At 42.7% G+C, this 12198-nt stretch overlaps 3 protein-coding genes across 4 annotated transcripts; 1 reads left to right on the plus strand and 2 right to left on the minus strand.

Moving 5' to 3' along the window:
* Positions 1 to 52: 52 nt before the first annotated feature.
* On the minus strand, positions 53 to 2631 carry tmem82 (transmembrane protein 82). 2 transcript variants are annotated; one of them, XM_061272363.1, is made up of 6 exons: positions 2493 to 2631; positions 2359 to 2431; positions 2127 to 2298; positions 1617 to 2037; positions 804 to 991; positions 53 to 725 (listed from the first exon to the last, which is right to left on the minus strand). In XM_061272363.1, exons 1-6 carry the CDS (start codon positions 2581 to 2583, stop codon positions 711 to 713), a joined length of 960 nt encoding a protein of 319 aa, XP_061128347.1. In that variant the 5' UTR covers positions 2584 to 2631; the 3' UTR covers positions 53 to 710. The 2 variants fall into 2 exon arrangements, with proteins under 2 accessions (XP_061128347.1, XP_061128346.1); XM_061272362.1 differs by having other exon boundaries at positions 2127 to 2431.
* Positions 2632 to 3877: 1246 nt separating this feature from the next.
* On the plus strand, positions 3878 to 4615 carry smim1 (small integral membrane protein 1). The gene is made up of 2 exons (XM_061272365.1): positions 3878 to 4006; positions 4127 to 4615. The coding sequence occupies exons 1-2, from the start codon at positions 3912 to 3914 to the stop codon at positions 4257 to 4259; spliced, it is 228 nt and encodes a 75-aa protein (XP_061128349.1). The 5' UTR covers positions 3878 to 3911; the 3' UTR covers positions 4260 to 4615.
* Positions 4336 to 6410, minus strand: mad2l2 (mitotic arrest deficient 2 like 2). Its single transcript, XM_061272364.1, has 8 exons — positions 6151 to 6410; positions 5789 to 5907; positions 5643 to 5714; positions 5480 to 5580; positions 5309 to 5403; positions 5157 to 5230; positions 4967 to 5059; positions 4336 to 4855 (listed from the first exon to the last, which is right to left on the minus strand). Exons 1-8 carry the CDS (start codon positions 6188 to 6190, stop codon positions 4817 to 4819), a joined length of 633 nt encoding a protein of 210 aa, XP_061128348.1. The 5' UTR covers positions 6191 to 6410; the 3' UTR covers positions 4336 to 4816.
* Positions 6411 to 12198: the final 5788 nt, after the last annotated feature.

The raw sequence follows: 12198 nt of genomic DNA on the forward strand, positions 1-12198 counted from the left end.
AGACAAGACGTATTGACAAAAGTGGGACAGTACAGTATATTTTGATTAAACGTATTAATTTGGTTAAACAGTCTGGTTTCATGAACGAGTACAAATTGTGAGGTTTACTGTTGAGAGCCTTTTAAATTCTGAGGATTTGGTTAATTTTGAGTTTCCTTCCCATCAAACTAGTAAATGCAATTTGCTAATTAATTAGTTATTGATTAATTGTCACACCTTGATTAGCTATAAGGAAGATAATGGGTAATAAATTGTCTCGACAAAATATTTTCAACAGGATGAGAAATTCACACACACAAAACTAAACATGATGTTGTATTTTGGTACAATTTACATTGTCATAGTTAAAAAAAAACATGCAGTATTACAAACACATTATTACAGCTATCACTCAAATGTAATTGTTTGTACTTTATTTAAGAAATGAGTGTCTTTACACAGTCTCTTCTCATTTTAGCCATTTTAGTTTGTTGCAAACAAAGATGAGGCCCTCTGAGGGTAAATCGTCCTGTCATGCAATGTCTGGTTGAAGTTGAAAGAGAACAGCTTTGCCTTAAGTCTGACGGGCGGATGAAAATAAATCATAAATCACCACGGTTCTGTGACTCTCTTGAACTGACTCCATTTGAGATAGACCCAACAGTACCTCTGTTGCATCCGAGGTGTGCATCCCATTCGGCCAGAGGAATACTTTTCAAAAATCCATTCATTTACGATGTGCATTCCTGGAAAAACGGGATTTACACATAGTGGTTCCCAACCTGTTAATATCCTTTGGACCATTTTGAGCTGAGATCACTGACCTGCGAAGAGGTTGCGGCCAGCAGATCTGTTGTGGGGATCAGACAGGCGGCCTCACCCAGGAAACACAGGAAAATGTGGAGTACATCGGCCCAGCGTCCAACAATCAGCATCAGGACCATCAACGCACCGAGGCGCACCACCACCGAGATCAGGAGCGCCTGGCTCGCCGGCAAATTACGCTGCTCGTCTGCTTAAGAAACATGTCATTTTGATCAGGCAAAGTAATGACTACACGTGACCTTGCATGCGGAAAAGTTATTTTTTGGTTTGTGACAAAACTGTGTGAGTATGATAAGCGCTATGGAATGTTTCAAATTGACCGTAAATTCCGGACTATAAGCTGTGACTTTTTTATTTTGAAACACTACTATGGCTGCTGCTTATTCTGCCTGTGTTGCTTGTGACTATTATGAGCTTTAGTAGGAATGCACGCTAGGTGACCTGCGTCAAAGGGCTCTAAACCCTTCATCACAGGCAGTGTTTAGAAAGACATGTTAAAGTATGTTATTAAAACTTTAAAAAGGCTTTCTGTGAACGGTCTTTCCTTGTAAAAAGACGCGTGTGCACGTGCGGCTTATAGTTCGGTGCGGCTTATATAAGAAAAAAACCAAAATATCCCCCAATTTTAGCTGGTGCGGCTTATAGTCCGGTGCGGCTTATAGTCCGGAATTTACGGTAGATATCCAAAATTACAGTTTAAATGCACGAAAACAGTTTCCAAAACGACTGATGTCGACGGATCTAAAACAAATTTAAGCAAGAAGTCAATTCGTCCACGATCCTCCTGATTGCTACTTAAGCTAATATCTCACCCTGCATGTAAACCACCAGCAGAGCGTAACAGATGGTCAGGGGTGTCCAAAACTTAAGTGCTTCTGTTGCAGACAAGAAGTGTTGGTTGATGATCACCAATGCTGCCACCACAGCCATGACAAAGGCCACCATGAGCGTCCCGCATAGCGCCGGGAGCAGCACAGGGCCGCGGCCGTACGTCAGCAGGCTGATGCAAATGCCGCAGTAGCGTTGCGAACTGTGCAGTTTGTACAGAGTCGCCACATGGCGCCGTAACGCCGCCGCCTTCCGGGCTAGCCAACAGCTGAGTGCCGCTGCCAGGAGCAAGCACAACCAGCGATGCAGAGCCCCTTCGTGGAGGAATTGTAGCGTGCAGCTGAGGGCACATCCCAGGGAGAATTGGCTTTGAACCATGAGGTGGTGGAGCGTTTTCAGAGAGTCCTGAATTGGACACAAATCATAAAATACATTCCCTCTTGTGCTTAGCAACATCCCGAGGCAACAACAACTTGATGTCATCGGTTTCTTACAGGTCCTCTTGTCAGCCATGCGGAGCCGGCTCGAAGGCAAAATTCCAGCACCACCAAGGAGGCCACACGAGAACCGACAGCAGCCAACATCCCGGCCACAAAGACAAAATGGAGCCTCCCCGCCGCTCCACGTTTAACCCTCCTCTGACTAGACGCATCTTTGTTACTGCAACTGCGGAAGGACAAAATGAACCAGGAGTCCAACGTGCGTAAAATCGCAAAATGTCCGTACCTTTCCTCCTCAACATACAAACGCACTCTGAGCAGGGAGCTGAGCACAGAGATCCCACATGCGCCAACAAGTCCTGTAGGTTACACGTCAAATCAGAATTTCACAAACACATGAAAATGTGATTTGAGTCTCACCTTGCAGCAAATGACACAGCAGATTCACGTTCAGCGTCCACCAGCCTGTCAAGTAGGACGTCGGCAGCAGCGACGTGATGAACCAAATCATAGCACCTCATCTCATTTCAATCGTTATACTTTGTGGTTATGTCGCATGGTTTTAAAAAAAAAAGCTGAAATGTTATTGGAGGTAGTTCAGGGTTAAGCTTTGCCCATCCTGAAGCTTGTTCCAAAGGTCGGCCACCTGACTCATCGCAGATAACGCCAGCGCATACGGAAATATTTCAAATCATGGACAAAGTTTCTGCGGGAATGAATGGGCAATTTACAAAACTTTTGATATGTCATGTTTCTTGCTAAAATGTTTATCTTTGTGTCAAAATATGTATTTAATCTAACTTGACTCAACTTTTTCCAATGGAAAGTATCCAAAACACCTTGGCTAAAGTTCCCATGCAAAGATTCTGGAAATCTTCCACACATATAGGTGGCGCTGTTTCTGTTTGCCATTTTCTGCATCACGCTACCTACTCATTTTACAGGATTTTTTAAAAAAAAAAGGAAAAGTAGCAGCACAGGAGTGTCTTAATGTGAATAAAGCTGCTCACCTTCAGAGTCCACATTGAGTCAAAGTCCATGCAAAGATTCTGGAAATCTTCCACACATATAGGTGGCGCTGTTTCTGTTTGCCATTTTCTGCATCACGCTACCTACTCATTTTACAGGATTTTTTTTTAAAAAAAGGAAAAGTAGCAGCACAGGAGTGTCTTAATGTGAATAAAGCTGCTCACCTTCAGAGTCCACATTGAGTCAAAGTCCATGCAAAGATTCTGGAAATCTTCCACACATATAGGTGGCGCTGTTTCTGTTTGCCATTTTCTGCATCACGCTACCTACTCATTTTACAGGATTTTTTTAAAAAAAAGGAAAAGTAGCAGCACAGGAGTGTCTTAATGTGAATAAAGCTGCTCACCTTCAGAGTCCACATTGAGTCAAAGTCCATGCAAAGATTCTGGAAATCTTCCACACATATAGGTGGCGCTGTTTCTGTTTGCCATTTTCTGCATCACGCTACCTACTCATTTTACAGACTTAAAAAAATAAGGGGCAGCACAGGAGTGTCTTAATGTGAATCCAGCTGCTCACCTTCAAAGTCCACATTGAGTCAAAGTCCATTTATTGCACACCGTTGAAGAAAAGGTTTACCACCCACAACTTGGACTTTGCCGTAGCAAGTTGTATAAACAGATGGGAACAAATTCATTGATGACCAGCTGAGAGCAGTGACACAAACAGGGTCCTGTTAAAAGAGACTCCCCGAGGCAGGTTTCACTCATGCAAGATCGCGGTGATGTTCTTGAATGTGGATATTTTCTATCACTGACTTCTTGCACACAGGCAGAAAAGACTATCTGAGAGTGCGTGCCGACTTCCCACATGGAGGCCAACGATCCCGGCAGTGTGCAATACAACCGGTGGAATGAGGACAACATCAACATGAACGTGGAGGCGTCACTGCCTCCCATGACCAGGTGAGTACCCTGTACTAAGCTTTTTTGACATTGCCTCAAATGATTAAGCCTGTGTGTAGTTTAGCTTTTTCGATGATAAGAAAGGAAACGCTACAAGAAGTTTGAATTCGATTCCATCAGGCTCTACAACAGAACATGCACAGGCAAGACTGGCATCGTGGTGAAGGCAGCCGGAGCACTGGTCGCATTTATGTTTGTCTTCATCATGGGATACTTGACAGGATACTACGTCCATAACTGTGAAGTCCTTTGAGACTCGTCTGTGATTTAGGGCGATATAAATAAAATTGACTTGATAAATGCTGATGGAGCCCAATAATCCGAAAAAGTTGGAGAGATGTATATCTGTATTTTCCACAAAACAATGACAATGGCAAAGCACAATCAATGTGACATGAATAAGGAAAGCTCTTGGTATTCCAAGTGTCTAAACTCTGGGGGTTCATCTGTACAACTGTCCCAATCACATAGAAGAATCGAAAGTTTGCAATATAAAAAAACAAGCATGTGACAATAATAATAAAAACAATGGCACTGCAAATGTAACATGGTCAATTTACAAACTCACAACTGACTTACACCAATGGGATATGATCTACTTTCATTTAATCTGTTTAAAATCATAAATCATGGATCACAAATTGTAAACTTGTTGCCATTCATACAACATCAATATTTTACAATTTATGACATTTTTGTTTGGTAGTGTGCTGTGAGATTTTCATTTGATGTCAAATGAAAGCCTCGGCTGAATAAAGTTTACCGTTAAATGATTTCTTTTTTTTTGCACGTGTCCTTCCTTCATTTCTGCTACATCTTCTGGGCTCGCTCCTCCACATACAGCTGCATCTGTTCCAAACAGACAAAAATGCAACGTGGTAGAAAACTGCTCTCAAAACCTACATGAAAAAAAAAAAAATAGAAATAGCCATCTATTAAAAATATTGTCCGGTGCTTCACCTTCACTATATCAGACGTCAAGGTCTTCAGTGGGATGAGTCTGGGCTCCTGCATGTGGACCTCCTGCTCATCAGCAACTATCCATGGGAAATCCTAAAACAACAACCAAGGGGCAAAATTGACAAAATGTACATACATATATCTGCAGGGTCTTAATCTCTTGCACGTGATGTACATTATTCGTTCTCACCTTGATGACTTGAACCTTCTCCATGTTGCGTGTGGCCGAATTCCTCGTATGAACTAATACTGTAAATGAACAATCTGAGACAAGGACAAACAAGCGACATTATACACATTCTGAAAGGACATTCAAACTCAATGTTCTTAAGCAGCTCTCACCTGGTGGATTATTATTTAAAACAGCATCACACACACTGATCTTAAGAATGAACGCCCTCAGCAGCTGCTCCACATGAGACAGTAATGTGTCTGAGCTAAATAGAATAACATCGAGAGTGAATCATCGGATTAATTTATGATCATGGTTTCAAAAAAGGAGGGTTGGCAAACCTGATAGAGAGAAGCGGTGGTTGGGATATCTCAAAGACAAATCTCTCAACTGGATGATGCTCCTTGTCCATAATGACGACAACCACCTTCTCAGCATCATTCTGCCAGGAAAATGGAGGTGAGTGGAAGATCTGCATTGTATACTTCCAGTTTCCAATCTGACCTTCTCAATAAGCGGTTTGATACAGTGAAGTGTATCTTGGATGTACTGGTTCAGCTCAGGATGACATGACATCTGCATAAAGAACATTTAAAGATGAGGGTTAGGGATAAATATGAACATTTCAGATGTGTACATTTGTCTCATACCTGCACAGGGACATTGTATTTCTTTCGCTTCTGAAATATTCCTGATGGGTAAACTTCACGGACGTACAGGATGAGGTGAATGGCAACTTCCAAGAACTCACACAAAATGTCAGCAACCACTGGAGGAAAGACCCGAGTTTATTATTCTAATCGTGTGGAAAGATCCAGATCCTCCCCCACAACAAACAACCTGATATCTTGACAATTGTGTCAAACGGAGTTGAACTTTCGAATTTTTGAAAATCAATGATGGATATCCGAGATGAGAAAGAAATGTCTGGGGCATCTCTTTACCAATTCCTTTTAACTTAAATGCGTGGGGATTTGGTTTAAAAATAAATAAAAAATGAAGTGTTCCATACCTTGTCCAAAATTGAGATCTTGCCGTGTTAGAGTTGTCATAATTCCACCAAGTGAACGATGAAGAAACTGCTCGCTTCTACTTTGGAGCTTGCTTCTATTTGTTGTCACCGTCAGCCACAGCTACATACCAAATGCCCGAATGCCGAGTAAACCAAATCTCAACTTTGACGATTTTTAGATACAACTAAATGACAAAATATACGGCTAAGAAATGTTTTGCCTGCCGGTTGCGGCGCATACTGATGACGCAGCTATTACAAGCCTGTCCACGAGTGATGACGTAGTCTGACGCGACCTATCCATCGATGGAATATTTTATATATATTTTTTTCTCCATATGTTGATCGTCAAATTGACTATTTTTAATCATTATGATGATCCTTACAGAAATGTACATCCTTAAGTAGTAAAATACATAAAAAAAACTACAAGACGACCATATGAAGTTTTTATATGAGACACTTACAAAATAACCAAATTTTTTAAATTTCATTTATTTATTTTTTCCTCTGAAAACGGATCCCTCAGATCCCGGTGTAAATATACATGATCATAGATATAAGAAACATTAATGCAAAAATATATGATGACAAATTAAAATACTAAAGCACCATAATAGTGCTGTTAATTATGCAGCATAAAATTTACAGGACGGTGACAGTCCTAGTTGAGGTAGATATGTGGGGGGAAAAAAAACATTTGGCAAAAATGACTTCTTCTGACTCACTGACACAGTGAGGTTAAATAAATTCGCGGCTGGGTTTGAACCCAAACACTTACCCGACCCTTCTGATCGGTTTCAGTCTGTTAGCATTTATAGCTAGCTGTGTGGCTGTACTGCCTCCTGATGAACCATCAAAGATGGTGACTTTCAACAATTTCAACCATCAGTTTGGCTCAATTCATAACACACAACTGAAGGAACTGAATGTCCAAAGGAAGAATAATCATCCCTTATGGACAACTCCCATGTTGATTGACAATGTCACACCGCCATTTCTTATCCAGGCATAGACCAAGCTATAAGAATTGAGAACATCACTCGAATTGATGTGGCCTGAAGAAAATGGTGGCATGCTAATTTGGGCGACTATCACAATCTCCAGCATTTTTAGCATTAGCTGATTTCCATAGCAATGCAGTGCACTAGAGCGCCCCGTTGTTCATTTTCCCTGTACATACGCAGCAACATCAGTGCCATCACAACATTTCTTGGGTTGACTCAAAGGTGTAGGTGGTGAAAATGTAAACCAATATCCTTTGAGGGTTCCACTTTTGTGATCCAGACAGTTGTTCAGCCTGGCAAACTGAAGTCTGCCAGCAGGTAATCCTTGTGACCCTTGACAGTTTTTGGTTTTAGAGAGCATCCAGGAGTATTAACATTAGGTCCCTAAGTATGGATTCCAAGAGTCACATTTTAATGCCTTATGTCTGCATCTAATTAGAGAAGCATTATGCCCACAATTTGGACATAAAACCGTCGAGGACTCTAGAGAATCATGTGCAAATTTAATCGATTTTGTTATTTCTTTTAAGTCCTTATTCCTACTGAGGGTAAAGTCTCGTATTCTGTTAGTCTCAGCCTCTGCTTTACATCTGAGTGGCATGAGTTCTCGGTCCACAATCATCCCTCCCTTTGGTCTGTAGGGTGTCCGACTGGCTGGAGGGATTGTGCTGATTTTGACCTCCACTTTCTTTTCTGGTGGCTTCTCTTTTTTTGTTTTTCCCTTTGGTCTTTGAGACACAATAGGTGGAAGCATTCGTTGTTTATGGTTCTGGAGGCCTTTTTTTTCCTCTTTTAACAAATCACCTTGCTTGGTTTTTGGTGCTTTCTCAACAATCGGTGAGAGCTTGGGTTTTTTGATGTCATTTAAATTGGTCTGTACAGCTTTTGATTTGACTTTGACTGACTCGCCAGACGTACCCTTTATAGGTCCAAGCACCGGCTTTGACTTTGACAGTAGTGATTTTTTGCCACCCTTGTTTTTTTGTGGGATAGGTGAAAGTTTGCTTTTAGTTTTCATTTCCTCCTTGGCTTTCTGTCCATTGTCTTCATCTGGTGGTGTCAATGGAAATGCTGCACATATGTCATCTATATCTGGCATTGAAGTTGATGTAGCAACATCTTTGAACGGCGGTGATGGTGGTAGTACCTCTACCTCTGGTTCAGGCTCTGGTGAGGGCTCAGGCTCAGGTGAGGGCTCAGGCTCGGGTGAGGGCTCAGGTGAGGGCTCAGGTGAGGGCTCAGGTGAGGGTGAGGGCTCTGGTTCAGGCTCAGGCTCTGGTTCAGGCTCTGGCTCTGGTACAATCACTGGTTCAGGTTCTGGCTCAGGCTCTGGCTCAGGCTCTGGCTCAGGCTCAGGCTCAGGCTCCGGTTCTGGCTCAGGCTCTGGCTCTGGTTCAGGCTCTGGCTCAGGCTCTGGTTCGGGCTCTGGTTCAGGCTCTGGTTCAGGCTCTGGTTCAGGAACAATCACAACTTCTTCAGGTGGAGAAGGTACTGGCTCATACTCATCATCAAATAATGCATCAGACAAGTTTTCTGTATCATCATGTTCAGAACTGGGCTCGCTGACTTGTGGGCTTACTGGGTCCTCTGGCTCTTCTTGAACTTCAGGAGATTCTGGCAACTCCTCTATAATAGGCACAGTCATTTCTATGGGTGGTGATGGCACCTCTTCAGGTATGACCTCCATGGGTACTTTAGGTACCTGAATCTCTCGATGGGACATTGATCCTGATGTATCCCCTGTATTGGTCACACTGACTGATACAGTGGATGAACTTGACACGGTCGACATGGCAATATCTTGTATGGTTTCTGAATTGTCAATTTTGATCGTTAGGTCATATTCTACAAACTGTGTTGACATTCCCTCTGTATCATCCCTAGTGACTGATAAAGTGACTGAACTTGACATTGTATACGATGGAGACTCGACCACTGTTACCATTTCTTGGATGTCTTGCATTTTGCTCCTCTTGATTGAAAGGTCATACTCTACCGAGGTACTTGATGTTGGTTCAAATAGCATCGGGTCAGTCATCTCTCTTTGTGGTTCATATCTGTCCTCTGTATTTGTTTGTTCCGAAGGAGCATCCGTATTGGACATTTGTATGTCTCCATGTAACGGTCCGGATATTTCCTCTGTATTGGATATGTGGATTTCTTGCAATTGCTGCAATGATCCGGATAATTCTTCTGTCTTGCTCACAACAAGTGATAAGGTGGATGACCTTGTGACCGGAGATTCATCTCTTGCTGTTTCTTGTGTTTTATTCACCTTTATACTGATGTCAGACTCGACGTGAGTATTTGGCACAGAACTTGATAAATCCGATAAACTCTCCGCATCAGATGCAAGGATGTCTTCATGTGGTTCATGTGACGTCACTCCAGATTGGTTGCGTGTATGCAATAATGTGTTCTCTGTATTTGTTGCTGGATCTAATATAGTTTCTGTATTAAATGACACACATTGGTCATTTGCAGATGACACCACTGACATTTTGTTATCTGTACTAGATATATGGATTTCTTCGTGTGATTGCAACCCGTCGGTTTGGCTCACAATGACTGACACAGAAGACGAATCCTGTCTTCCTGCTTCTTGGGTTGTGTTGATTTTGATAACAATGTCTGACTCGACATAGCTCATTGGAGCAGGGACGAGCACGTTCTCTCCACTTTGAACTGGTCCAGATCCATCTTCTGTTATTGGTAGAGGTGATATGAACTCTCGATGTGGCGATGACAGTGCTGATTCTGTTATTTCCTCCGTTCTATTCACAGTGACCGATATTGTGGATGAACCTGATGGAACATACATAGGAGATTCCACTCCCATTGTTTCTTCAAATTCTTGTCTTTTGTTGATCTTGATTGAGATGTCCGATTCCACACAGGTGGCTGGCACAGTGTCTTCTGTCATAGATCTGGATGTCTCTTCTGTATCAGATGCAAGTATCTCTCCTTGGGATTGCGACCTTGACACTGATCCTGACTCTGACACCGGCCCTTCTGTTTTGCTCACGATAACTGATACCGATGTATTGGACATAGGAGGCTCCTCCCCTAGCATTTCTTTCATGTCTTGTCCTTTGTTGATTTTAATGGACAAATCATACTCGAAGACATTGCCTGACATTGGATCGAGTAGGTTTTCTGTCATTGGACCTTCTCTCGATATATCCTCTGTATTTCTTTCCGATTGAGATCGTCCGTCACTGATCCCTTCACGTGGCAACTGTTCCGACATTTCTTCATGTTCAAATGCCTCTGCTCCAGATAAATCCTCTCTTTCAGACACATGGATCCCTTCACGTGTTGGCGGCAATGACATTGGTGTACACATGTCATCTTCATGTGATTGTGATATGTCCTCGGTATCAGACACAGGGATGCCTTCGCATGATTGGAGCGCTAACAGTTGTACCGCGTCCTCTGTTTTGCTTTCAAGGTCTGGACTCGACACACTCGTTCTGTGCGTGTCATTTACCGTCTCGTTTACTTCTTTGATGCCGTCGAACTGATCATCAGCATCTTCTTGAACTGTCACTGATCCAGATATATCCTCTGAATGTGGTAGGGGTTCACATAGATCCTCTGTCCCATGTACAGAAGTCTCTCCATGTGGTTGTGGCACTGATTCTGAAAGGACTTCTGCACTGAAGACTACTTTAGGTGTTCCAGGCTCTTGAGGCACTGATCTAGATCTGACGTCTGTATCAGATAGAGCAATCTCTCCATGTGATTGAGGCAATGATTCTGAAAGGACTTCTGCACTAAAGACTACTCTAGGTGTTCCGGGCTCCTGAGGCACTGATCTAGATCTGACGTCTGTATCAGATAGAGCAATCTCTCCATGTGATTGAGGCAATGATGCCGCCATTTCCCCCGTTATGCTTACAGTAACTGATACAGTAGAGGAACTCGATACAGCTGGTATAGGAGAGTCCTCTCTTGGTGTTTTGATGATCTCTTGTCTTTTGTTTATTTTAATTGAAAGAGTCAATACCTCCTCGGCAATTTCATCGGATCCAGATATGACTGTACTTGCCATTAATTCAGTTTTGTACTCTCTGGATGGTTCTGACATTCTTCTGGGTATGTTCCCCATATTTAGAACAGGTGTGTCCTTTGGATCAAGCGACATTCTTTCACGTGGCGTTGGCATTTGTCTAAATACCTCTGAATCAGATACGGGGATCTCATTGTGTGATTGTGGCACTGAAACGGATTCAGTTATGTCTTCTGTTTCAGGTACAGATATGTCTTGGTGTGGAGGTGGAATTGACAACGGTCCTGAAGGGATCTCCTCATGTTCAGATGTTGCTTTTTCTGAAATTTGTTCACACATGTCCTGCATATCAGAGACAGGTGGACATGGAACAGAAGCTGGTCTAGGTATGGGTTCTGGTTCAGAGACATGGAATTCTTCGTGTAGTTGCGGTAATGACGTTGCTCCTGATATTTCCAGCTCTTTTCTCACCTTGACTGATATATTGGCTGGTTCTGACACACTGGATTGAGGAGATTCATCTAGGACTCTTCTTTGATGCTTTCCGTCATACTCCACAGCCATGTCGTCTGTATTTTGTAATTGTTCACCTCTGCCTACTGATTTACGTATCGTGATCTCCAACCCTGGTATTTCCGATAAACTTGATGCTGAACCTGCTAGGTCATCTGTATTGAGCATTGACATTCTAGATGTGCTTTGCGCTTCAGATCCATGACTCTCGCAAGACGAATGTGGTCTTGAAACTTCCTCGGTTAGATTCACAACGACCGATAGAGCGGATGAACTTGATACAGATGGGATGGGAGAGTCTGGAGTGGCTGGTTCTTGGGATTCTTTTCTTGTGACCCTGATGGTGATGTCAGAACCTCTATTGCTCATTGAAGATCTGCGTTCTATGACTGGACCCAATCCTGATGTGTCTTCTGTACTTGGTACTGGATAAGATAGGTCCTCTCGATCGGATGAAGGGGTCGGTGGTACACATGGTGAAGGTGCTGATCCGGACGTATCTTCTGGATGAGATGC

This window comes from Syngnathus typhle, linkage group LG2 (assembly GCF_033458585.1).
Source record: "Syngnathus typhle isolate RoL2023-S1 ecotype Sweden linkage group LG2, RoL_Styp_1.0, whole genome shotgun sequence".
NCBI lineage: Eukaryota > Metazoa > Chordata > Actinopteri > Syngnathiformes > Syngnathidae > Syngnathus > Syngnathus typhle.